Genomic DNA, 19,934 nt, shown 5'->3' with positions numbered 1-19,934 from the left:
GAAGGGAATCTAGGAAGGTATTCCCAACAATGTTGACACTGCTTATCTTGCCCTTGGTGGCAGAATAGATGACTGCAATTTCCTTTTCTTGCTAGTCTGTATTTTCTAAGTTTTCTAAAGTGAGCAGGAATAATCTTTAAAGTTAATGCATAAATAAGTGGAAAAAATTAATGTGTGTGTCTTTCTCTCAAACCAATCTATAATAATAAAAGCATACGCTAATTAGACTGGACAACCTTCCAGACGAAGCCGGGGCTGCGAGGAAAGCCTGGGTCCCGGGTGTTAGGGTGTCAGAGGGAAGCCGGTGCCAGCAGCCGGGGGAAGGAAGGCCTACTCTTGCACGAATTTCATGTATTGGGCCTCGAGTTAATAAATAAAAAAAAAAATTAAAAGTAAAATAAAAAGTAAATATAAGAGCAGAGTTGCAATTAGATTTTTGTAAATACATAAACTTATAAAAGAGTGGGAATTAAATAACAATATGCGAATAAATATATTAATATGAAAACTGTGTTGTCCATAGTAAATACTCAAGAGTTAACTATTACTAAAATAATGTTTTAGAAATGTATGTAAGTGGTCAATTTCATGTTATGTACATTTTACCATAATAAAAAATTATGTAATAACAATATAGACTCAGTGTATATTAATAATTTAGAAATAATGGATTTAAATTTGGTTGGTTTTCTAAGTCTCCTCCCTAAGGATATTGGCTCTGAAAATAGATCAAAAGTACTTCCTTTAAATATAAAAATTCTTATAGGACTTTCCTCAAATTCACACTCAACATCATGATGAAGACCTCATTACAACGTCTCCCAGATATTTTCAGTCTCAGAAATCATCTCAGCGGTACCGCAGGGAGATGAAACGGAGGCTCTGTGTTACAAAGTGACTGTAAACACTCTGGTTTCAAGCCAGTGACAATCTCTGAAACAAATCTGAAGGCTTCTTTTTCTCCAGCAAAAACTTACTGACAAAATTTTATTGACCAGCCACACTGTGGATTATAGAATTACTGTATATCACAGAATAGATTTAATAAAACATTGATGAAAACAATAATGGAATATTCACCAAATCTTTGGAATAGGGATATTTTTTCAAGTTAATAAAAGAAAAGATAACAGAAAACATGGAAAATTTAACTACATAAAAATGTAAAATTTCTGTACAATAAAATCCCCAATATAAACCAATGTAAAAATGGAAATGAGAATGAGAAAAAAAAAATTCCTGAAGCATGTGGTATTCCAAAAGTTAAAAGCTTTTTTTTTTCTTTCTTTCTTTTTTTTTTTTTTTTTTGGTAAAAAGCTTTTGCAACCACCTAATAATAATGTGATAAATAGGCAAACGATATGAACAGATAGTTTACAAAATTGGAGATATGGTTAGCAAACAAACTTATGAAAACACACTCAACAAAAGCTTGGTTATACAATAGACCCTGTTACCATGTAGCATGAAATGAAGGCAAATGATTAAACAGATGGAATCAGAAACAAATAGCGACAGCATGTAAGACATGAAGAACAGAAGTTCACAAAATTGAGGGTTGGTCGGTCAAAAATAAGGGATAGTTAAGCCATGGAGAATTTTTAGAGGAGGTAAATGTAAGACAAAGACAAAACAAAATTTAAAAAACCCTACAGAGTGATAACTTTGACTCCAGAATGATTATCTCAGTTTGAGTTTTGAAGTTCCATTGTCTCTTTTTTAAGAAAAATTTTCAATTTCACGGATATTTGATTTCCTTTTCTTTAAGGTATAATGTTCCTTTTCTTTGACGAACACATGGAGAGTTGTTTTATAAGATTCTAGATAAAAGGAGCAAAACAATGGCAAATATTGCCTTCTCCTAATTAGGTTATACAAAATTAAATTTCCAGTTTTAGCTTGCCTTCTCACCTCAAAACTTTGCTATGTAAGCACCCTTGCAGCTGGGCAAAGTGATGTTCAACAATGGCCTCTCCAGGGGTGGGGTGTAAGAAGAAGCCCTGGTTAGTGGTGCTTGTCCATTTCCATGGTGTAAATACTCCCAACATAGACAATGTCAAGCTACTAGCACCACTTCACTGAAAATGGAGCTGGGAAGAGATGTGCATACCATTGCTTACCACTATACAGCATTCCTACCGTATGGAAACAATAGACAACCTCAAGAGCTTAGATGACAGTAAAATGTGGTAATAATACATTAGGCAATGATGAGTTTTGAGGATTTATCTTGTAAGTTTATACAATTTAATTTTTTTTAAATTGATTTTAGAGAGAGGAAGGGTGAGGGATAGAAACATCGATGAAAAGAAACATCTATTGGTTGCCCTGCCCACCCCCTACACGGGGGTTGAGCCCACAACCCAGGCATGTGCCCTGATTCAGAATTGAACCATGACCTCCTGGTTCATGGGCTGACGCTCAACCGCTGACCCATACTGGCCAGGCTACAATTTAATTTTTAATGATGGCTGTGTTTAACAACTGGCTTGCAAAATTTCTGAAAATTTAGCAATCTGCTCTTGCAGGTTAAGACTTTCAAGACTGACAGTATTTAACGAAGTGTGGGAGCCTGCATGTCTGCACAGGGTGTGCCCCTGAAGCTGGCCCTGCTTACACTCCTGCTCTTTCCCTGCTGTTTCCTTCCCAACCACTCTAGCTACGATGACCCCAACCGTTTGCAGAACTAGTCACCAAGTCCAGCAGCTATAACTGCTCCAGGCACAGGTGGGCAGGTCCTACCATGAGGAGGTGGATCTGGGAGTAGCTTCCACTTTGGAGGACCTTTTCCAGTGGTCTCACTGCCCAACCACTGCTGTTTCTGTCAATCACCGAGTACACAGCTTTTGCTGTCACACTATTTCCTAATGTGTTTCCATCATGAACTTTATTTTTTTTTTTTAAATATCTTTTATTGATTTTTTACAGAGAGGAAGGGAGAGAGATAGAGAGTCAGAAACATCGATGAGAGAGAAACATCGATCAGCTGCCTCCTGCACATCTCCTACTGGGGATGCGCCCGCAACCCAAGCACATGCCCTTGATCGGAATCGAACCCGGGACCTCCCAGTCCACAGGCCGACGCTCTATCCACTGAGCCAAACCGGTTTCGGCCATCATGAACTTTATAACTTTCACGTCAACCTATGGCCTTAAAAAATCTGTTGGAAAAGTGGTACTTTTGGAGTTCTCATAGAAAGCGCCTCTCCAGTCCCGTTCCTCCCACCCCCACCCCCAACCAGCTAAGTTACTATTTTTGGCCTCTGACCCAAGGGGGACAGGCATACATCAGGGAGCAAGGTTCCATAGAACCACAGTAAACTTGAAGGTGGAAATGCAGAATAGGAATGCTGCCTTTGAATGCAAAGGACCAAACCACATTAATAACAGACCCCTGCATTCCACTTATTTTCATGGCCAAAGATGAACAGGCTGGCAGTTTTGAAGGGAGTTTCTGTCGTAGAGAAGGAACAGAAATGCAGGAAACTCTGAAAGACGTTTCAAATGTAGCAAACCCGCTTAGTGGCAGGGCTGTCTGTACTTAGATCTGGGGGAGGGGGTTGCATTTGAGTTACCTGGGTGGCTGGCCTCACCAGGTGCTTTTCTAGTTCATATAGTTGAAAAACCTACTTGGCTCTATCGCTTCTCAGAGGATTTGTACCCTTCAGTTTTGCATGTTTTCCTAGAAAGCCCAAGAAAACGCTCCGGGGTGTCCAAAAAGCAAGCGTGCCATCAGTTCGTGTGTCACCTCCATCAAAATCACAGTGACTGCCGGCTGAGTGGGAATCTCTGGAGTGGACGCTCAGGAATCTGAAAGATGAACCCCCCTCCCCGATTCCTGCTCATGTTAAGGGCAGAGAACCTCTGTTAGAATGGGAAGAACGTGGGCCTGGGACATCAATGACCGGGTTCAGATCTCAGGGCCCTCTCACTAATGAGCTGGGCCACTATCCATAGGTTCCGTAATGTCCCTGAGCTTCAACTTTCTATCAATTGAAAGGCAAAAAAACATTCATGGCACCAATTCAGGTAAGGCCCCGCAGCCTACAGAGCCAACCACCATCAGCCTAGACCAGTGGTTCTCAACCTTCCTAATGCCGCAACCCTTTAATACAGTTCCTCATGTTGTGGTGACCCCCAATTTCATTGTTACAAATTGAACATAATTAAAGCATAGTGATTAATCACAAAGACAATATGTAATTATATATGTGTTTTCCGATGGTCTTAGGCGACCCCTGTGGAAGGGTCATTCGGCCCCCAAAGGGCTCGCGACCCACAGGTTGAGAACCATTGGTCTCTGGACCTATCTGTCTGCCTGCCTGTCTCTCTCTCAGCAGTCCATCTCATCGCTCTGGATGGACTTACTGACCTACAGTGCTCAGAATTCCCAAGACACTATCATCCTTATGCATAAGCATTTTTATGACTGCCGCTGTTCTCTACTACTGTGGGAGGTCGGCAATAAATACCCTCCCTCCCTACAGGAGAGCACAGATGAGAGCGTAAAGGGGGTTCCCATTTCCTCATTTCACAGGGATGGCAGTCACGGTAACTCACACCCATGAGAGGCAGACATGCCAGCCCGGGGCATGGGGTGTTGCCAGCCTGACAAAGCTGCAGCAAAGAGGCTCCTTGGGATAAACAGCATCTTGATCACAGAATGCTAATTAATTCAGCCCATGAATTCCAAAAAGGACAGTCCTGCCTGCGAGCTGCTCTGACGCCTGGAAGCCTTTAGGAAGTCGCTGCCCGGAGGACCATCCTTTACATGTGAAACCTGTGGCCATGACTTCCAGCAACTGGGCATTCCCGTGAGGACGCTACTCGTCAGCTGTGGTCTTCTCTGCGAGGGCCTGTCATCAACAGTGGCCCAGGCGTGAGCCCCTTGCTGATCCTACACTTGGCTTTGTAGCCTGGAGTTGCCCATTCTTGGGTCCGAGTGCCCTTGGCTATCACAGTCCCGGGCTTCTGGTCTTGTGCCCCTGCTGCCTAGGGGCACATGGCTTTGGTGCAGACTCTAAGTGGCAGAGTGGTGCGGAATTCCCACCCCTCCCTTTGCCATGGAGGGAACTGTGTGTGGTCCCAAGTGAGTGTCTGCCTTCTTTGGCTCTAATTTTAAAAATAGGTGTAGTGTTTTACCCTTAACATCCAGCTCCTCCATGGTGTGGGAAATACACCTGAAAGCTTTGGGGTATTTCTAGTTTGGGAGGTCTTTGGATAGCATTAATATAAGGCACACGGTAATTTTAATCAATTAACACTTTGTTCAAGAGAAAATTTCAGGCGGACACCTGTTATGAAGATGGGGTCCAACATAAAGTTCTTATATTTCATGGAGTTTAATTTCCAGTCTGGGGGAGGATGTGGAGCCAGGACACAGGCTTGCCCTGTGTGGCCTGTGGGCTCCCCCTGAGCGAAGGGAACCTGTTCTAGGAGAGGGACCTGAGCCTGCGTCAGCTCAGGGGCCAAGAGGCTGCTGGGGGCAGAGGAAGGAGCACGTGAGTAGCATGTTTTCTCCTTAGATTGGGGGCATGAGGCTCAATTTATTTTCTCATTTGTCCAATGGAGACAATAATAGCTGATCTGCCTTTTTCAGAGTTGGTTTGAGTTTAAAAGAAATCAATACATATGGGACTCCAAGAAAAAAAAAATCAACATTTATAACAGTGATGGTGAACCTATGACACGCGTGTCAGAGGTGACACGCGAACTCATTTTTTGGTTGATTTTTCTTTGTTAAATGGCATTTAAATATGTAAAATAAATATCAAAAATATAAGTCTTTGTTTTACTATGGTTGCAAATATCAAAAAATTTCTATATGTGACACGGCACCAGAGTTAAGTTAGGGTTTTTCAAAATGCTGACACGCCGAGCTCAAAAGGTTCGCCATCACTGACCTATAATATTAAAAGCATAATATGCAAATTGACCAAACGGCCAAACAGCGGAACGAACTTCTGGACAAAGCTGGGGCTGGGGGGCCGGCCGAGGTGGCCGGGGCTACAAGGGAGGTGGCTGGGGCTGCGAAGGCCTACGCTTGCACGAAATTTGTGCATTGGGCCTCTAATCCTAAATGTAAGATATTAGGCTAAGCTGCGTTGCCCCCTTACACTGACAGGTAAGACAAAGACCTGCAGCTTCCCCCACACCCCAGCGGAGAGCAGCAGAGCTGCCTCCGGAGGGTCCCTTTCTGGGATGTGTTTGCAGCCTTCTTTCTGATGCTGTCAGGAGTTGTCTTGCTTTCCGAAAAGGACAAGACAAGAGCTTTGGGAGTTGGGACGTCTGAAGCCTTCCACTCGGTCCCCAGTGCTGGCAGCCCTCCTACGAAGTGAAAAACGTTTTAAAAAGCCCAGATGCTTTTGTCAGTCTTTTCTACCTCTGAGACAGAGGGTGTGACTCACACGCATCTGACATCAATGTTCCAGGTTGTGATGATTTGCCTCATTGTGCTCAGCTGAAGAGTGGATTAACTCCCCATAATACGCTGAGAATGTAACGCATGGCCTGTGATTGAAACAGAAGGTGGGGGTGGTTGCTTCGTGGCAAAGCAATGGACTGACTCAGGGTTCTGAGTTTCTAATCCCAAATGTGTAACCTTGTATGTGACCCTGGGAGGCTTGCTCGAGGCCTGCATGAGGACGCTTACTTTGTGGGTGCTGATCACTCGTTCCTTTTTTAACTATTTATTTATTATTTATTTATTTATGCCGGGAGCCGGTCCATCCTTGCTGTTTCAAGGGACCTGGCATATATGGCATACAGTTCTTAATATGTTTGCTCACCTTCTTGGTGCTGTGTTTTAACCAAGGTCACCTCTCCGAGAAAGGTTGAATCCCCAGGTAGGGATTTTCCCCTGAAGTTAGGGAGGGAATAAAACCCCTCAACTAAGTGCCAGGCGGGTAATTAATCCCTTTAACTACGAACAATCATGCTTAAACTACATAATCTTTTCTCCCTGGAATGGAGATAAGAAACGCCCTAACCTTTGTAATAGAGATTGATAGGATTGAATCAACTGGTATAAATACAGTTGTAACAAGACAGAAACACTCAGAACTTAGAACAGAATCAAGAAGACAGAACCTACTCGGAGCCTAGAGACAGAGCCTAGCGGGAGAACATGGCAAGGGATCCTGGACTGAACCTGACTAGAGATTGGCAGGAGAACCTGACTGGAACCTGGACACTGAACCTGACTGGAGAGCCTGGACAGAACCTGGCTGGAGAACCTAGCGAGGGAACATGGCTACAGAACCTCGCTGGAAATCCAAAGCAGAACCTCTCTGGAGATCCAGACCAGAACTTGGCTGGAGATCCGGGCTAGAGATCCTGGCTGGGCTGCTGATCAACTGAACGCTGCCTTCGTGTTATTCCTTCTTTGCCGACTCCGTCCACACCTTTGGGGACCCCTGGACCCGCTGGGGCAGGACCCCGGCATATGGCGCCCGAACAGGGACCCCTAAGTAAGCGCCCCACACTCGGGACGGATCAGACTCCACCGTAGGAAGAGGGTGGATAGTCTTCGCCGACTCCGTCCACACCTTTGGGAACCCCTGGAACAGGATTCCCTTAGGTAAGCCCCCCCATTGAGAACCTCCACACTCAGGACGGATAGGACTCCACCAGGGTGCTACAGACCCCCCTATAGAGGATAAGTAGGGTAAGAAGGTGGATAGTACAGAACTTAGATTGAGAAGATGTGCCATACTGAGTCCAAAGAAAGAAGACTCTGTATTGATCTTTAGATTAAGAAGATGTGCCATACTGAGTCTAAAGAAAAAAGACTCTGTATTGATCTTTTAACACATATGCTTGTTAGCAGAGGAATTAAGGTTACTCCCAGTCAGACAGAACATTTTATACAAGAAATACGTCCATGCTTTTCTGAGGAAGGAAAGGTGCCGGAAAGGTAAATGTAGAGGCATGGGAGAAGGTAGGCCCAAGGAGCCTTATCCTTAACCCCACTGCAGCCTTTCCACCCCGGAAAAGTGCAGGATTGGCAAGCTCTCCCTGGGATGATAGATCAGGACTCAGGTAATAGCGGAAAGCGCCAATCCTACTCTTAAAATGGATATAAGAGAGCATTTGAGGTTTTTCTTTTTAATGCCTGCTTTTAAAAAATAAAAAAGGGGGAATTTGCCGGGAGCCGGTCCATCCTTGCTGTTTCAAGGGACCTGGCATATATGGCATACAGTTCTTAATATGTTTGCTCACCTTCTTGGTGCTGTGTTTTAACCAAGGTCACCTCTCCGAGAAAGGTTGAATCCCCAGGTAGGGATTTTCCCCTGAAGTTAGGGAGGGAATAAAACCCCTCAACTAAGTGCCAGGCGGGTAATTAATCCCTTTAACTACGAACAATCATGCTTAAACTACATAATCTTTTCTCCCTGGAATGGAGATAAGAAACGCCCTAACCTTTGTAATAGAGATTGATAGGATTGAATCAACTGGTATAAATACAGTTGTAACAAGACAGAAACACTCAGAACTTAGAACAGAATCAAGAAGACAGAACCTACACGGAGCCTAGAGACAGAAGAACTTTGCTGGAGAGAGCATGCCGGAGGATCCTGGAGAGGGACTGGCCTCGGAGCCTAGAGACAGAGCCTAGCGGGAGAACATGGCAAGGGATCCTGGACTGAACCTGACTGCAGAGGTTGGCAAGAGAGCCTGACTAGAACCTGGCTACTGAACCTGGCTAGAGGAACCTGGCTATGATGATCACCCGAACGCTGTCTCCGTATCATTCCATCTTCGCCGACTCTGTCTACACCTTTGGGAACCCCTGGACCTGCTGGGGTTGGACCCCGGCATATTTACTTATTTATTTATTTAATCCTCACCCACAGGATATTTTTCCATTGATTTTTAGAGAGCCTGGGAGGGTGGGAGAGAGAGACAGATAGAGAGAAACATCGATGTGAGAAAGACACATTGATGGGTTGTCTCCCGCACACACAGATGGAGCCTACAACCGAGGTATGTGCCCATGATCAGAATCAAACCCAGGACCCATCAGTCCACGGGCAGATCCTCTACCCACTGAGCCAAACGGGCCAGGGCTGATCATTCATTCTTAGAAGTATTGTAGTAAGTCCTTCCTCTGAGAACAGTGTGGGTGGTAACTAGTGGCCAATATTACTCAAGACAGAGCCATCAGTCAAGACTGCCAAGTGCACATGAGGCCTCAGGGAGTACTCAGACTATTACCTAGAGATGCTAGGAAAATGCAAATCCCTCAGTTTCCAGAAAATTTGTCTGTTGCTTTCCCCTTCCAAGTCGGCCGTCTACCCTGCCCAGCATGCCCCACAGACTTCCTGCGATGATGGGAATTTTTCTATTACTCTGTCCAGAGGCAGCTACCACTTGTGGCCGTTGAGCATTTGAAATAGGAACTAAATTTCACACCTGATATAATTTAATTAATTGAACTGTCTATGTAAACAGCCATGTGTGGCTAGTGGCCACCATATGAGACAGCACAGCTCTAGCCAATTCAAAACCCCTCAGAGCAACTGCATGCAAGTGAGGCTGGGAAAGCAGTAGAACATACATGAACTCATTAGTCAGTCTTTATGTTCAAAACAATTTGTTTTTCACGTTGGAAGAAGTGGCCAATATCAAGGTCTGAAGTGAGAGATTACCAGAAAATAAGAACAGGTTTCCCTAATCCTCCAGTACTATTTCCCTCCATATTTTATGAATATTAAACTGAGATGGTATCTAAACTCATTAACACAAAGCTAAACTAGATGACTTTATCCTATAAAACATCTTTTCTACCCAAGGCGGAGAAATAACCAGGGAGAAACATTAGCCTCACTCTGCACCCTTCTCCCATCGCCTCTGAGGAGGCCGACAGGTAGGAGCCCAAGGACATAGCTCTTCTGCTGCTGCCCATCCCCACCCCCCTTACCTCTGCGGCTCAATCTCACTCCCCTCCCCCGACTAGACACGTCAACTGATAACCAACCACTCAAAATCACAGGCTAAGTGCTGTCTCCCGTTCTCTCCAGACATACAGTGTCTTTTCTTCTTTGCCCCTTTCATGTAAACTCTGTGGCAGGAAACTCCGCAGAATATAATACGAGAAGCCCTGCGATCTTAACCTTCCTGCCTTCCTGAAACATTCCCACGGCCCCAAGAGGGGTTTGAACAAACACTGGCTGCTCTCCCGAATCTATGTCCTCCCCTTGGAGGTGAACTGACTCAAACTCTACATGGTATAAAGGATTTATTCTCCCTACACTTCGCTTATGACTGCCCTGTGTTTTGTATCTTTTTCTTTTTTTTTTTTCTGAACAGAGTATATCTCAGGTATTCTAAGCGCCAATAATGGGACAGGGGTTCAGTCCCTGCCATTCTCCGTGTGCACTGCCCAGCACAGCGTCACAATCAGGGACTTCAATGCTTCCTGATAAAGCATAAAAGACGCTCAGGCTCTATGGGATTTTTACAGCTTTGGGATTTTAAGGCACATCTTCCAGTTCAACATATTCTAGAAAACAACATACTACTTGTTGAGGGCCGTGGACTGGGCTTGGTTCTTTCAGGGAAGGACTGCAGAATCAGTCATGTACTTTTCAGGTTGATGTCATGATTATCTGAAGGTTAATAATCAGCCACCAGCTGCATGATTGACATGGGAGGAAGAAAGCATGATAAATAAATACATTGCTGGTCGCCGTTTTCTCAACAGTGAAATGGAAAGAGAATAAACAGCTTTGTGCGTGAAACAGTCTTAGTGCCCTGCCAAAGGCCAGTGCACCGCGACTGCCAGGCCCGTGTGAGGCTCTCTGCTGCGTATTAGATTGGGAGCCAGGCGACATAACTTATCACAGCGGCGCTTCCTCCAGGCTCCACTGTGTCCTCGTGCTTCTCCTCGCACGCATGTTTCCTAAGGAGGTTAATTTGAAATGGAAAACCATTCATCCTGCTCCCGACTTCATCCCTGACTGAAAAATTAAAGTGTAAACAAATAGAAATTTAATTAAAATTAAGGCCCAACTAACAACAAAATGCTCCCTCTTTTCCTGGTTAAAAAGCAAAGCGGGCTGTTTGGATCAGCTGCATCAGCATCGCCGCCTGGGAACTTGTTAGAAATGTAAATTATGGGCCACACCCCAGGCCCATTGGAGCAGAAACTTTGAGGGGTGGAGCAAATGTATTATCAAAAAAATCCTCCATGTGATTCTGCACTAACAGTTGAGAACATTTGCTTTAAACAGTGTTGAAATCATCAAAACTATTCTTTTCAGTGTTGTAATAAAGGGCACTAAATGAGTGTTCCTGGTGTCAAGCCTTTCCCAATTCTAGAAATAAGGTCTGGCCAAGCACTAAACAAGTCCGGCCAGGAATCCCAGCCCTGAGTTCCAGCGCATCTGCATGCCTTGCTACCTGGGATGTGACCACCTCCCGGAGGCTCCCGGTGCCGGCTGGGCAGGCGCTTGCGAGCTGAGCCACTAGGGCTCCTCTGCTTCATGGTGGGAGATGAGGGGCTCAAAGGGGGGGGGGGGGCGCACACAGAGGGGAAACCTATGACTTTTCCATCCGTTTTAATCATTCCTTTTTTTGAAGGGAGAAAATATTTAGTACTTTTCCATCACTATTTCACAAATAACAACCAAGAGGAAGACAGTGCTTATAAAATTTTTAAAAATAGGGCATCTGTGCCGATAACTGCTTGTCAGCTGCACTAGGGTGTGCACCCTGCACAGTGATTATGGGTGATGACGGAGGACAGCGTTTAGGTAATTCACTGCCAACGTGAGTCTGTATGCTTCTCAGGCCTCTTACCCCCAATTGCAATGCTTATTAATCAGTATCTTCCAGTCACAGAAATGCCAGCTTTACCCAATCCCTTCCTATTCCTCTGTAAGGACCATTCAGATTGGAAAGGGAATTATTAAGATTTTTTTTGTTCAAATGATTCAAAGACTTTCACATTTCTGTTTGATAATAGAGTCTGCTCATGGAACCTAGGTTTTGTGTGCCCCAAGAACACAAGGACAAAAAGTCAGAGCACCAGACGCACAACAGCATTATATAATTCTTTTTTGTCACGAGAAAAACCTCCGTCCGAAGAAACATACAAACTCTCCTCGGTAACTTTTCTCACTTTAAGTCACACCTCTCATCACGACCTAATACACCCACACAGTCATGTGCCACAGGCACTGCGCACCCTCTCCCACATTTCAAAGACTCAAAAGCTATTTTTAAAGCCAAAATGCAATCTAGGTTGCTAGTCTATGAAGCACTTGTTAAGGAAGAACAAAGTAAGAGAGTGATTTTTATACATGTGGGCAACTCACCGAAGGATTGAATGCAGCTATCGATGAGATCGTCCAGGCTGGCTCCTTTGGCCAAATGTCCCAGAGACACCATCATTCGGAACTGGGTGATCTGGGCCAGGCTGGGATGGGAGGGGAAGGGGCTGCTGGCTGGCTTCGCCTCTAGTTTTGCTTTAGGGGCAGCTCTGCAGCCATGAGAAGGTTTCCTGGGGAAAGAGAGGAGGCAGTGAGTGCAAGCGGAGCGGCCAGGGGGCGAACACAGGGGCAGCTCCACGCTCTGAAGGCAGATTAGAGAGGAAGGACTAGAGATAAGACAATTAATCCTGGGAGTTGGGCTGATAGAAGATACACCCCTCCCACTTGGCAGATGCACCAAACGGACTGGTTGGCTGTTAAAGAAACATCTCCCAAGCAAATAACAAGGTGAGATTTCAGGGCTGCATCTAGGGCTTGTCCTCTGGGGGTTAGGATTGCTTTGCCCTGTTGTCTCCATTGCCTGAGGGGAGAGGCAGAGGCAGGGCTACCGTGGCAGTCCTGGGTCCTAGCAATACTTTTTCATTTCAGCCTTGAGGCCACTGACTTGGGTCTTAAGAATTGAGTTTCAGGTGGTCTCATCTTTGGCTAAACTCATTCATCTTGAACAACACCCAAGACGCTGCAGAAACCTAGATGGCCTCGGAAACATCTTTAAGGACTTTGCGGGGGGGGGGGGGGGGGGAGGCGGGGGGGGGGGGAGTCAAAGACTGAGGACCCGTGTGCAGTGGGGGAGGAGGTGTGAGGGGTGAGGGTGGTGGTATTTAGATTTTAAGCTAGTCCTGCCTTTCTCACAAATCTTGGTGGGTTTTAAGATTCTGTCTTTCATGATTGATAATGCAGGTAATCATTATGAGTCATTTTTATCATTAAACACCATTCCATTAAGTCTGTACTTGGGTCCTTACCTATTGGTGGGTGGGGAAGAGGTGGGGTGTGGAGGAGCAGAGCTCATGAGAGCTTCATTCCAGAACTGAATCCAAAAGAATACGCCTGGATATGGAAAGGCTTAGGAGTGCCTATAGGTCACCTCTGCCCACTCTCACAGAGCTATACCTTTGATCATGACCTCTCAGTATAAGTCACGTTGTTTGCAAAATGATACATGAAGGTTAATTAAGCATTTTGTTTTCCCTTCCATTAAAAAACATCAACACACACAGGCACATTTCCATCATCTCTGAAGGTTCACTAGTGATGGGTGTTGTTACTTGTAACTTCTTCAAGCATATCGTTAACTCTTCTCTCCCCACTGTGCCTGCTTATTTCACAGTTTACAAAGAGGAAGCAAGAAAAAAAGGAAAGAGAAATATACCTCAGATCCATAACTTTAGCGACTCCCTATGTGTTTTGCTGAACACAGGAGGGCACCCATTTATCAGTAAGTGCTTATTCCATGGGTAAGACGTCGCGATGGGCCAGAGAATACCAGCAGGACAGTCTATGCGATGGCACTCTGTAAACTGTAAATCATACTAACTACATGTTAGCTGATGTTGTCGAAAGGTCGTCTATCTATAAGTTTTTCAGTACAAAACTCTAGTTGGAGGATCAGGCCCAGACCAAGGAAAGATAGCTCTATCAATCCTCAGTGTCCTGTGAGTGGCAAGGGGAAGGGCTGTGCTGTCCTCAGAGAAGGGAGAGCCAGCTGCAGCTGCAGTGTTGGGGAAAGTTTCTCTGACAAGAAATCTCACCCAGAAGGGGCTAAAAAAGTGCTGAAATCAAAATAAGACACTGGGGCATGCACAGAATTTGGAAAACCAGCCTGTGGAAAAAGGCTACTATACGATGGGGCCACTCAGTGCACAGCCTGACCTGTGGAGGGAACACCCTGCATTTCAAAATCCCTCCAGGGTGCTGGGCCGGCACTGGCTGCTGAGCTCCGTTCCGACCGAGGGTGGTCCCAGTGAAACTGAACCGGTCATTGGCTATTAGGAGTGTACTAACCAGAGGCAGGGATTTCCGAAAGATCGTGTTACAGGACTTCTGGCCATTACTGATTTTTACCCAGGGCCTAAGATAGCCCCAGGAGCAGATCAGTGCCTGAAAATGAGAGGAAATAATAGTGGCCACCACGAATTGAGAACCTACGACATGGCAGGCACTGTGCCGGGGGTCTGCATGGTTTTTAAAGCTTACATACCAGAGAGACATTATCTCCATTCCGTGATGTTGACACTGCGTCTCAAAGAGGCTAAACGACTTGGTCAAGTACAACTCCCATGTGCTAGATCTGGGATTTGTACTGGGCGCCTCTCTGGCTCTATTTGCTTCATCAAGAGTTGCTGTGCCTGGAACTATGTGCTTTTCACTCCATCAGAATGAGCACGAGAGGCTGAAAGGTCAATTCAACCTAAGACAAAAGTGACGTCCTCTGAAATCATAGCTGCTAATATAAAGGCTGAATCTGGGGCCCTCCTCCTCCTGCCTGTCGCCAGAACAGTCCTCAGAGCAGAGGCTGCGTGGGCTCTCCATGGACATCCTCCAAGCCCTTCTCTAGATGTGTGTGGGTCCAGGATCAGAAGGGCAACGGGACCAGCCTCCAGTGCAGAGACAGGCAGAAGCCAGGCCTCCTGTGCCCATGCCTTGCTCCCCACCTGGGCACCTTCCCCTTCCAGGAGGCACTGACAATCTCTCAAACTGGGGCTGGTTGTCTGCTGCTGGGATTAGTCAGCTTTCTGCCTGAGCGGCTGCCTTTTTACCATTAAGGTCTCCACCCAAGGCAGAGTTGGGAAAGAGAACAAGACAGTCCTTCTCAGTATAGCCTCTTTTTCTCTTAGGCCTTCCAGTACCTCTCCCTGACCCCTGGAGAAGAGGCATCTGCAACCAGACGCTGGGCCTCCACACACAGCTCTTCCCTCAGGCCTGGAGGTGTCTCCCTCAGTCTCTCAGCTGGCGGATACAGGAAAATCCCACTTTCTCTCTCAGTTAGTAGCAGTGATCATTGAGGACCCTGAAAACTGCCCTGGTTCTAATTCTAGTGGTGGTTCCTCATGTCAGCAGTAGCAGAAACCACTGTGGTTCACAAGGTGAGATGCTATTACCGGAACTAAAAAGGACTCGGGTAGATTCAAGTAGAAAGAAAAAGCTTGAAGTATTGGTGTGTGTGTGTGTGTGTGTGTGTGTGTGTGTGTGTGTGTGTGTGTGTGTGAAAAATGCAACCTGGGAACTATGGAGCCCAGAGAGACTCGAGGGCTGGGGCATGAGAAACCGGGGAGGAGAGGAACTACTAAAAACCAAATTGTGACCTGAGCGGTCTAGGGAGATGGGGGTTATCTGAACCATGACCTGGCGGAACTCAGCTTTTCTGTGCAGCTTCTTGACTGGCTGCTTTGTGACAAACCTTTCAAAGCTGCCTCTTCGGGTGAAATGGCTGTACATAGGATTAAACAAAGACTTCTCTGCAGTCAGGTCTTGAAGGTGTTGTAATCCATAGAATAAATAGACCCTAATCTTAAAAGGCATATCTTTAAAGGACAGTAGCCATTTCCTTGTGAATTAAAAAGAACACAAAACACAAAACAAACGAAAAAATCCCCGAGAGAAACAAATTAACTTAAGGTGGTTTCTGAGGCCAAAATTGGCTAAGGCCCTATTAAGTTTGCTGAAAGACACTGTCAAAACTCAGAACTGGTTCAAATGAAATCCTCTCCAGGCACAGGTTTCCTCAGTGGAGGTCACTTTTTATGGAAACTTCCACGGCTTTCTTTGCAGTGCAAAGTGGCTTTTATTGGCTTCTAGTGAGGGTTCCTTCCAGTCCTGTTCAAAATGGCTCCCCCAAAATGGCTCAATTTAAAGTACCGAGGCCCTTCCCCTCAATCTGGTGCGGGGTACAGTGTCGGACCCCCGTGATAAAGGGCGAGGTGCATACAGGGCCGAGGACCTTTAGCTCTAGAAAGTCCAGCAGGGCAAAGCTTCCTGCGTCCTCTAGGCATGGCGCTGGCACACAGAGTCCATGTGGATGGAGGTGGGAAGTGCACAACGTGCCCGGCCCTTCGCTGAGCGCAGGCCCCTGTCTAGGCAGCTGTCCCATTCCAGCCTTTTGGGGGACAAACTCAAAGTTGCCTGGCACTTCCAGGCCTCTTTCTCCTGATAAAGAGCTTTTTCACTCACTGTCACTCTTCATATTCTGCACCCCAAGACCCTCCTAAAACGTCTCTCTAGAGTCACAGTGGGGTGGAGGGGAATACAGGTCCCCCCCCCCCCCTCCAGGGGCTATGGTCCCCTGACCTCTGCTTGTTCGCTGCAAGCCCTGCTGGCCTTTCTGGGTCCTCCCGAGACTTGCAGGGCCGGCAGAGACCGCCAGGTGGCGCGCCCGGAGCCCGGAGCCCGGAGCCCCGGCAGGTGCGGGCGTCCGGGAAAGTCCGCGAGTGGGAGTCCCAGGTGCGTGGCAGCGAGGAGCTGGGGGAGGAGGCCGGTCATTGCAATCCCGGAGCTTGCTGGGCGAACTCTGGCCGCACAACCCAGCTCCCTTCCCCATTTCCCGGTGCAACGGGCTGGGCACTCCAGGCGCGACAGTCCCTTGCGCTGGTCTCCGCAGCGCGCATCTCCCCCGACATGAGCCGAGACCTCAGCCTGTCGTCCCCATTAGTCGCCGGCAACTTCCCCTAGAGAAGACTCCCGTGTCGTCCGCCCCATATTCTACCCCTGAGAGCCTCAGGAGGCTGCCCGCACCCGGGTCCCCGCCCCGATGAAGGACGTTGGCGCCCCCGAGGGCCTGGGCCCCTACTCACCGCGGAGCCTCTCTCGCCTTGCCCAGGGTGCCCATGGCCGCGGCCGCGCTCGTGGAGACGTTTCACCTAGCGCGGCGGGACGGGCTCGGCGGGGCGCATCGCCTCGCCACGGCCGCTGCCGCTGCCAGCGCGGCCCTTCGCCCCGGGCCTCTCCGCCCTCGGGCCGCCCACCCGCTGCTCTGGGAGCCGGGCGAGCCCGCCCGACGCGCACCCGCAGGCACAAACTTTGTGCGCGCGCCCTCCCGCCTTCCCCGGCGCGCGCACTCTCTCCCCGGCACCGCCTGACACGCCCACTGATGTTATCAGCGGTAGGAACTGTGCGGCGACCAAAGCTCTTTTCTGAATCCTGCCCCCAGTACTGGGCTGGGCCCGGAGGCCAGCACCTCTCCCAGCCCTCGCCTTTGGCCCCAGCCATCTACCTCTCCCAGCCCGACCGCTCCCTGGTGCGGTCCAGGGGAGCGGGAGGGCTGGGGAGGCCCCGGGTGCCTTGGATCCCACCAAAGCCGCGGCTGGACAGCAGGTGTGCTCCCAAGGGCACCGGCTTCACTCAGCGGCTCTCGGGGCAAAACCCTCTCTCCCTCCCCCAACATCCCCTCCGTCTGTTTCCCTGGCCCCCTGCCGTTCTGCATTTCAGCATGGCTCCTGAGCACCCCTTGTGCTCTCGCAGGCCTCTTTTGTATATAGCAGAGCTCAGAGCTGGGCCGGGTAAGAAACTATACAAAGTTGTGGATTTGCTTTAGCCTGCGCCTTTGGGTGTCTTCTTGGTAGCACTTTGCAAGAGGAGGCTGGAGATAGGTGCACTGTACCGTGCAAGAGGCGGCGGGTGGAGGTGCGCTCTGGGGGCCTGATATGCATCAGCCACCTGGCCTCTGTAGGTGTAGGAGATGTGGGGGGAGGGAGACGGGTGGGGAGGGGTGGAGAGAAGTTTGTGACAGCAGACCTGGCCAGGAATGGTGGCCAGCCATTGCTTCCAAGTGATGATAAGGAAAGCTACTGTTGAGTACGTTTCGCTAAGTGCTTGCTATACATTGCCTCATTTAACCCATCTCCTCCAAATACCAAGAGGTCACTATTTTAAAGATGAGAAAATTAAGGTTTAGAAAATACTACACCTTCCATTACACAACTAGTAAAAAGCAGAGAGAACTATGACTGGGCTGAGATCTGACTCCCTGTAATCACTGCTGGACTGCCCTGATAACAGCAGTATCATTGTCTCACGCCATAACTACAGCCACAGTGTTTGGACCTTAAAGCCTCCTTCCGCAACTTCATTTATACATTTCCTTATATTTACTAGTATATGCATCTTGTCCTGAAAAAAGAGTATTCAAGATAGCTTATGTACATAAGCTACAAAAGAAGTATGAAAATGTACAGTGAAAAATAAAGTATATAGAATGGAGCCAGAAATGAAAGTCGTTTTCTAAAAATGCACCGCATAGAGTCCAATACACTTGCTATAAGTGGGATGAAAACTTGTCTCCAGGATTTCTAGCCATCAAGTTCAAAAGAGAAGACTTACCTAAAACAATTCCTGACACATGCAAGACAAAAAAAGAAAAGGAAAAAAGAAAATTGCTTAAGAGAAGATCAACTATTCTTGATACTGAGACCAGAAAAAATTTCTCTAAAAAATCCCCATGAACTTTGAGGTGATAGAAAGAACCAAGTCCTAAGTTACAGCATATATAAAGAGGGTATGTGGATGTTCAATAACTATTAAATAATGACACTCTTCCAGAATCATACTGTACCAGAGGCCCGGTGCACAAAAATTTGTGCACTGGCGGGGGAGGTGTCTCTCAGCCCCACTTGTGCTCTCTCACAGTCTGGGACCCCTCGGGAGATAACCACCTGCTGGCGGCTTAGGCCTGCTCCCTGGGTGGCAGATGGCAGGCCCGATCCCTAGGTGCCTACACATGGGGGTCCCGGCTGGGGGCGGGGCTTAGGCGGCACACGGGGGCCCAGATGGCGGCTTGCGCTGGCCTGCCCTTCCTGCAGTATGCAAATTAGCTGCCACTCCAGTTGGTCGTTAATTTGCATATCGTGCTGATTAGCCAATGGGAGGTGTAGTGAAGGTATGGTCAATTACCATGTTTGTCTATTATTAGATAGGATATGCATATATCTGTACACAAATGGTAAATATATACTTTTATGTAAATGCATAACTGTATGTAAATGTATGTATATGTAGATAGATAGGCTATTTGGTGCATATACACAGTACTAAGCACAAATGTAGGCAGTTGCACACACCTGTACGCCTGCAGTTCAATATGTGGATAAGTATAGAAATTATTAGTTCATTCAGAAACAAGCCTTGCTGAATTCTGTAACGAACAAGGCCTGATTCTGGCCCGAAGTTTCCTCCTCTCCAGCTTCCTGAGAGCTCTGCACTCTAGTTGCACCTGATTCTGTTTCTCGGCCCACCTGAGCTCTTTGATGAGGCCTCCTGGCTACTCCTATTTGAGCAATTTGTCTTTTCAGACGTCTAAAAACCTTGAAGTTAGCTCCCCATCTTTCTTCATCTTCGCCATGAGGTTAGTCTCCCTGGTATTGTCTGAGGTGCCTCTGACCTGAAGCACAAAGTTCTTTTCTCTTGTTCTCCTCTCTTACCCTCTCTTCTGCTTCTCTAACCTCTTGGATGAGCAGTAGTCAATGTCTGTAGCAGTTGAGAAAGGTTGGGGACCACTCTCTTCCTCTGCCTGCCCCTTGGGTGAGCTCAATCTGTGGGACTCTCTGTCATTCTTTTGCTTTTCAATCAGGCATTCTCAACTGATGTGCATAGACTTTTATTTTGCTCAAATTAGGTGCTTTTATTTTCTTCCATGACTTCACTGGGACCCACAGGACTGTAATGTTG

General features: G+C 47.2%; 1 protein-coding gene across 4 annotated transcripts in view; it reads right to left on the bottom strand.

Annotated features, from left to right (window-relative positions):
• RASGRP1 (RAS guanyl releasing protein 1) overlaps positions 1–17,495 on the bottom strand; it is an 82,870-nt gene extending 65,375 nt beyond the window's left edge. For 2 of the 4 annotated variants that reach the window (XM_059705143.1, XM_059705153.1), the window contains exons 1-2: positions 17,066–17,248; positions 12,321–12,505 (exon numbers count right to left, since the gene is read on the bottom strand). In XM_059705143.1, the coding sequence (XP_059561126.1) occupies positions 12,321–12,505; positions 17,066–17,100 (220 nt within the window). In that variant the 5' untranslated portion in view covers positions 17,101–17,248. Of the gene's footprint in view, positions 1–12,320; positions 12,506–17,065 lie in introns of all 4 variants that reach the window. The other 2 variants (XM_059705124.1, XM_059705133.1) reach the window with 1 other exon arrangement.
• Between the last annotated feature and the right edge of the window lie 2,439 nt (positions 17,496–19,934).

This window comes from Myotis daubentonii, chromosome 1 (assembly GCF_963259705.1).
Source record: "Myotis daubentonii chromosome 1, mMyoDau2.1, whole genome shotgun sequence".
NCBI classification, from domain to species: domain Eukaryota; kingdom Metazoa; phylum Chordata; class Mammalia; order Chiroptera; family Vespertilionidae; genus Myotis; species Myotis daubentonii.
Note: the sequence above shows the minus strand (reverse complement) of the source record. Positions and strands in the feature narration are given on the sequence as shown.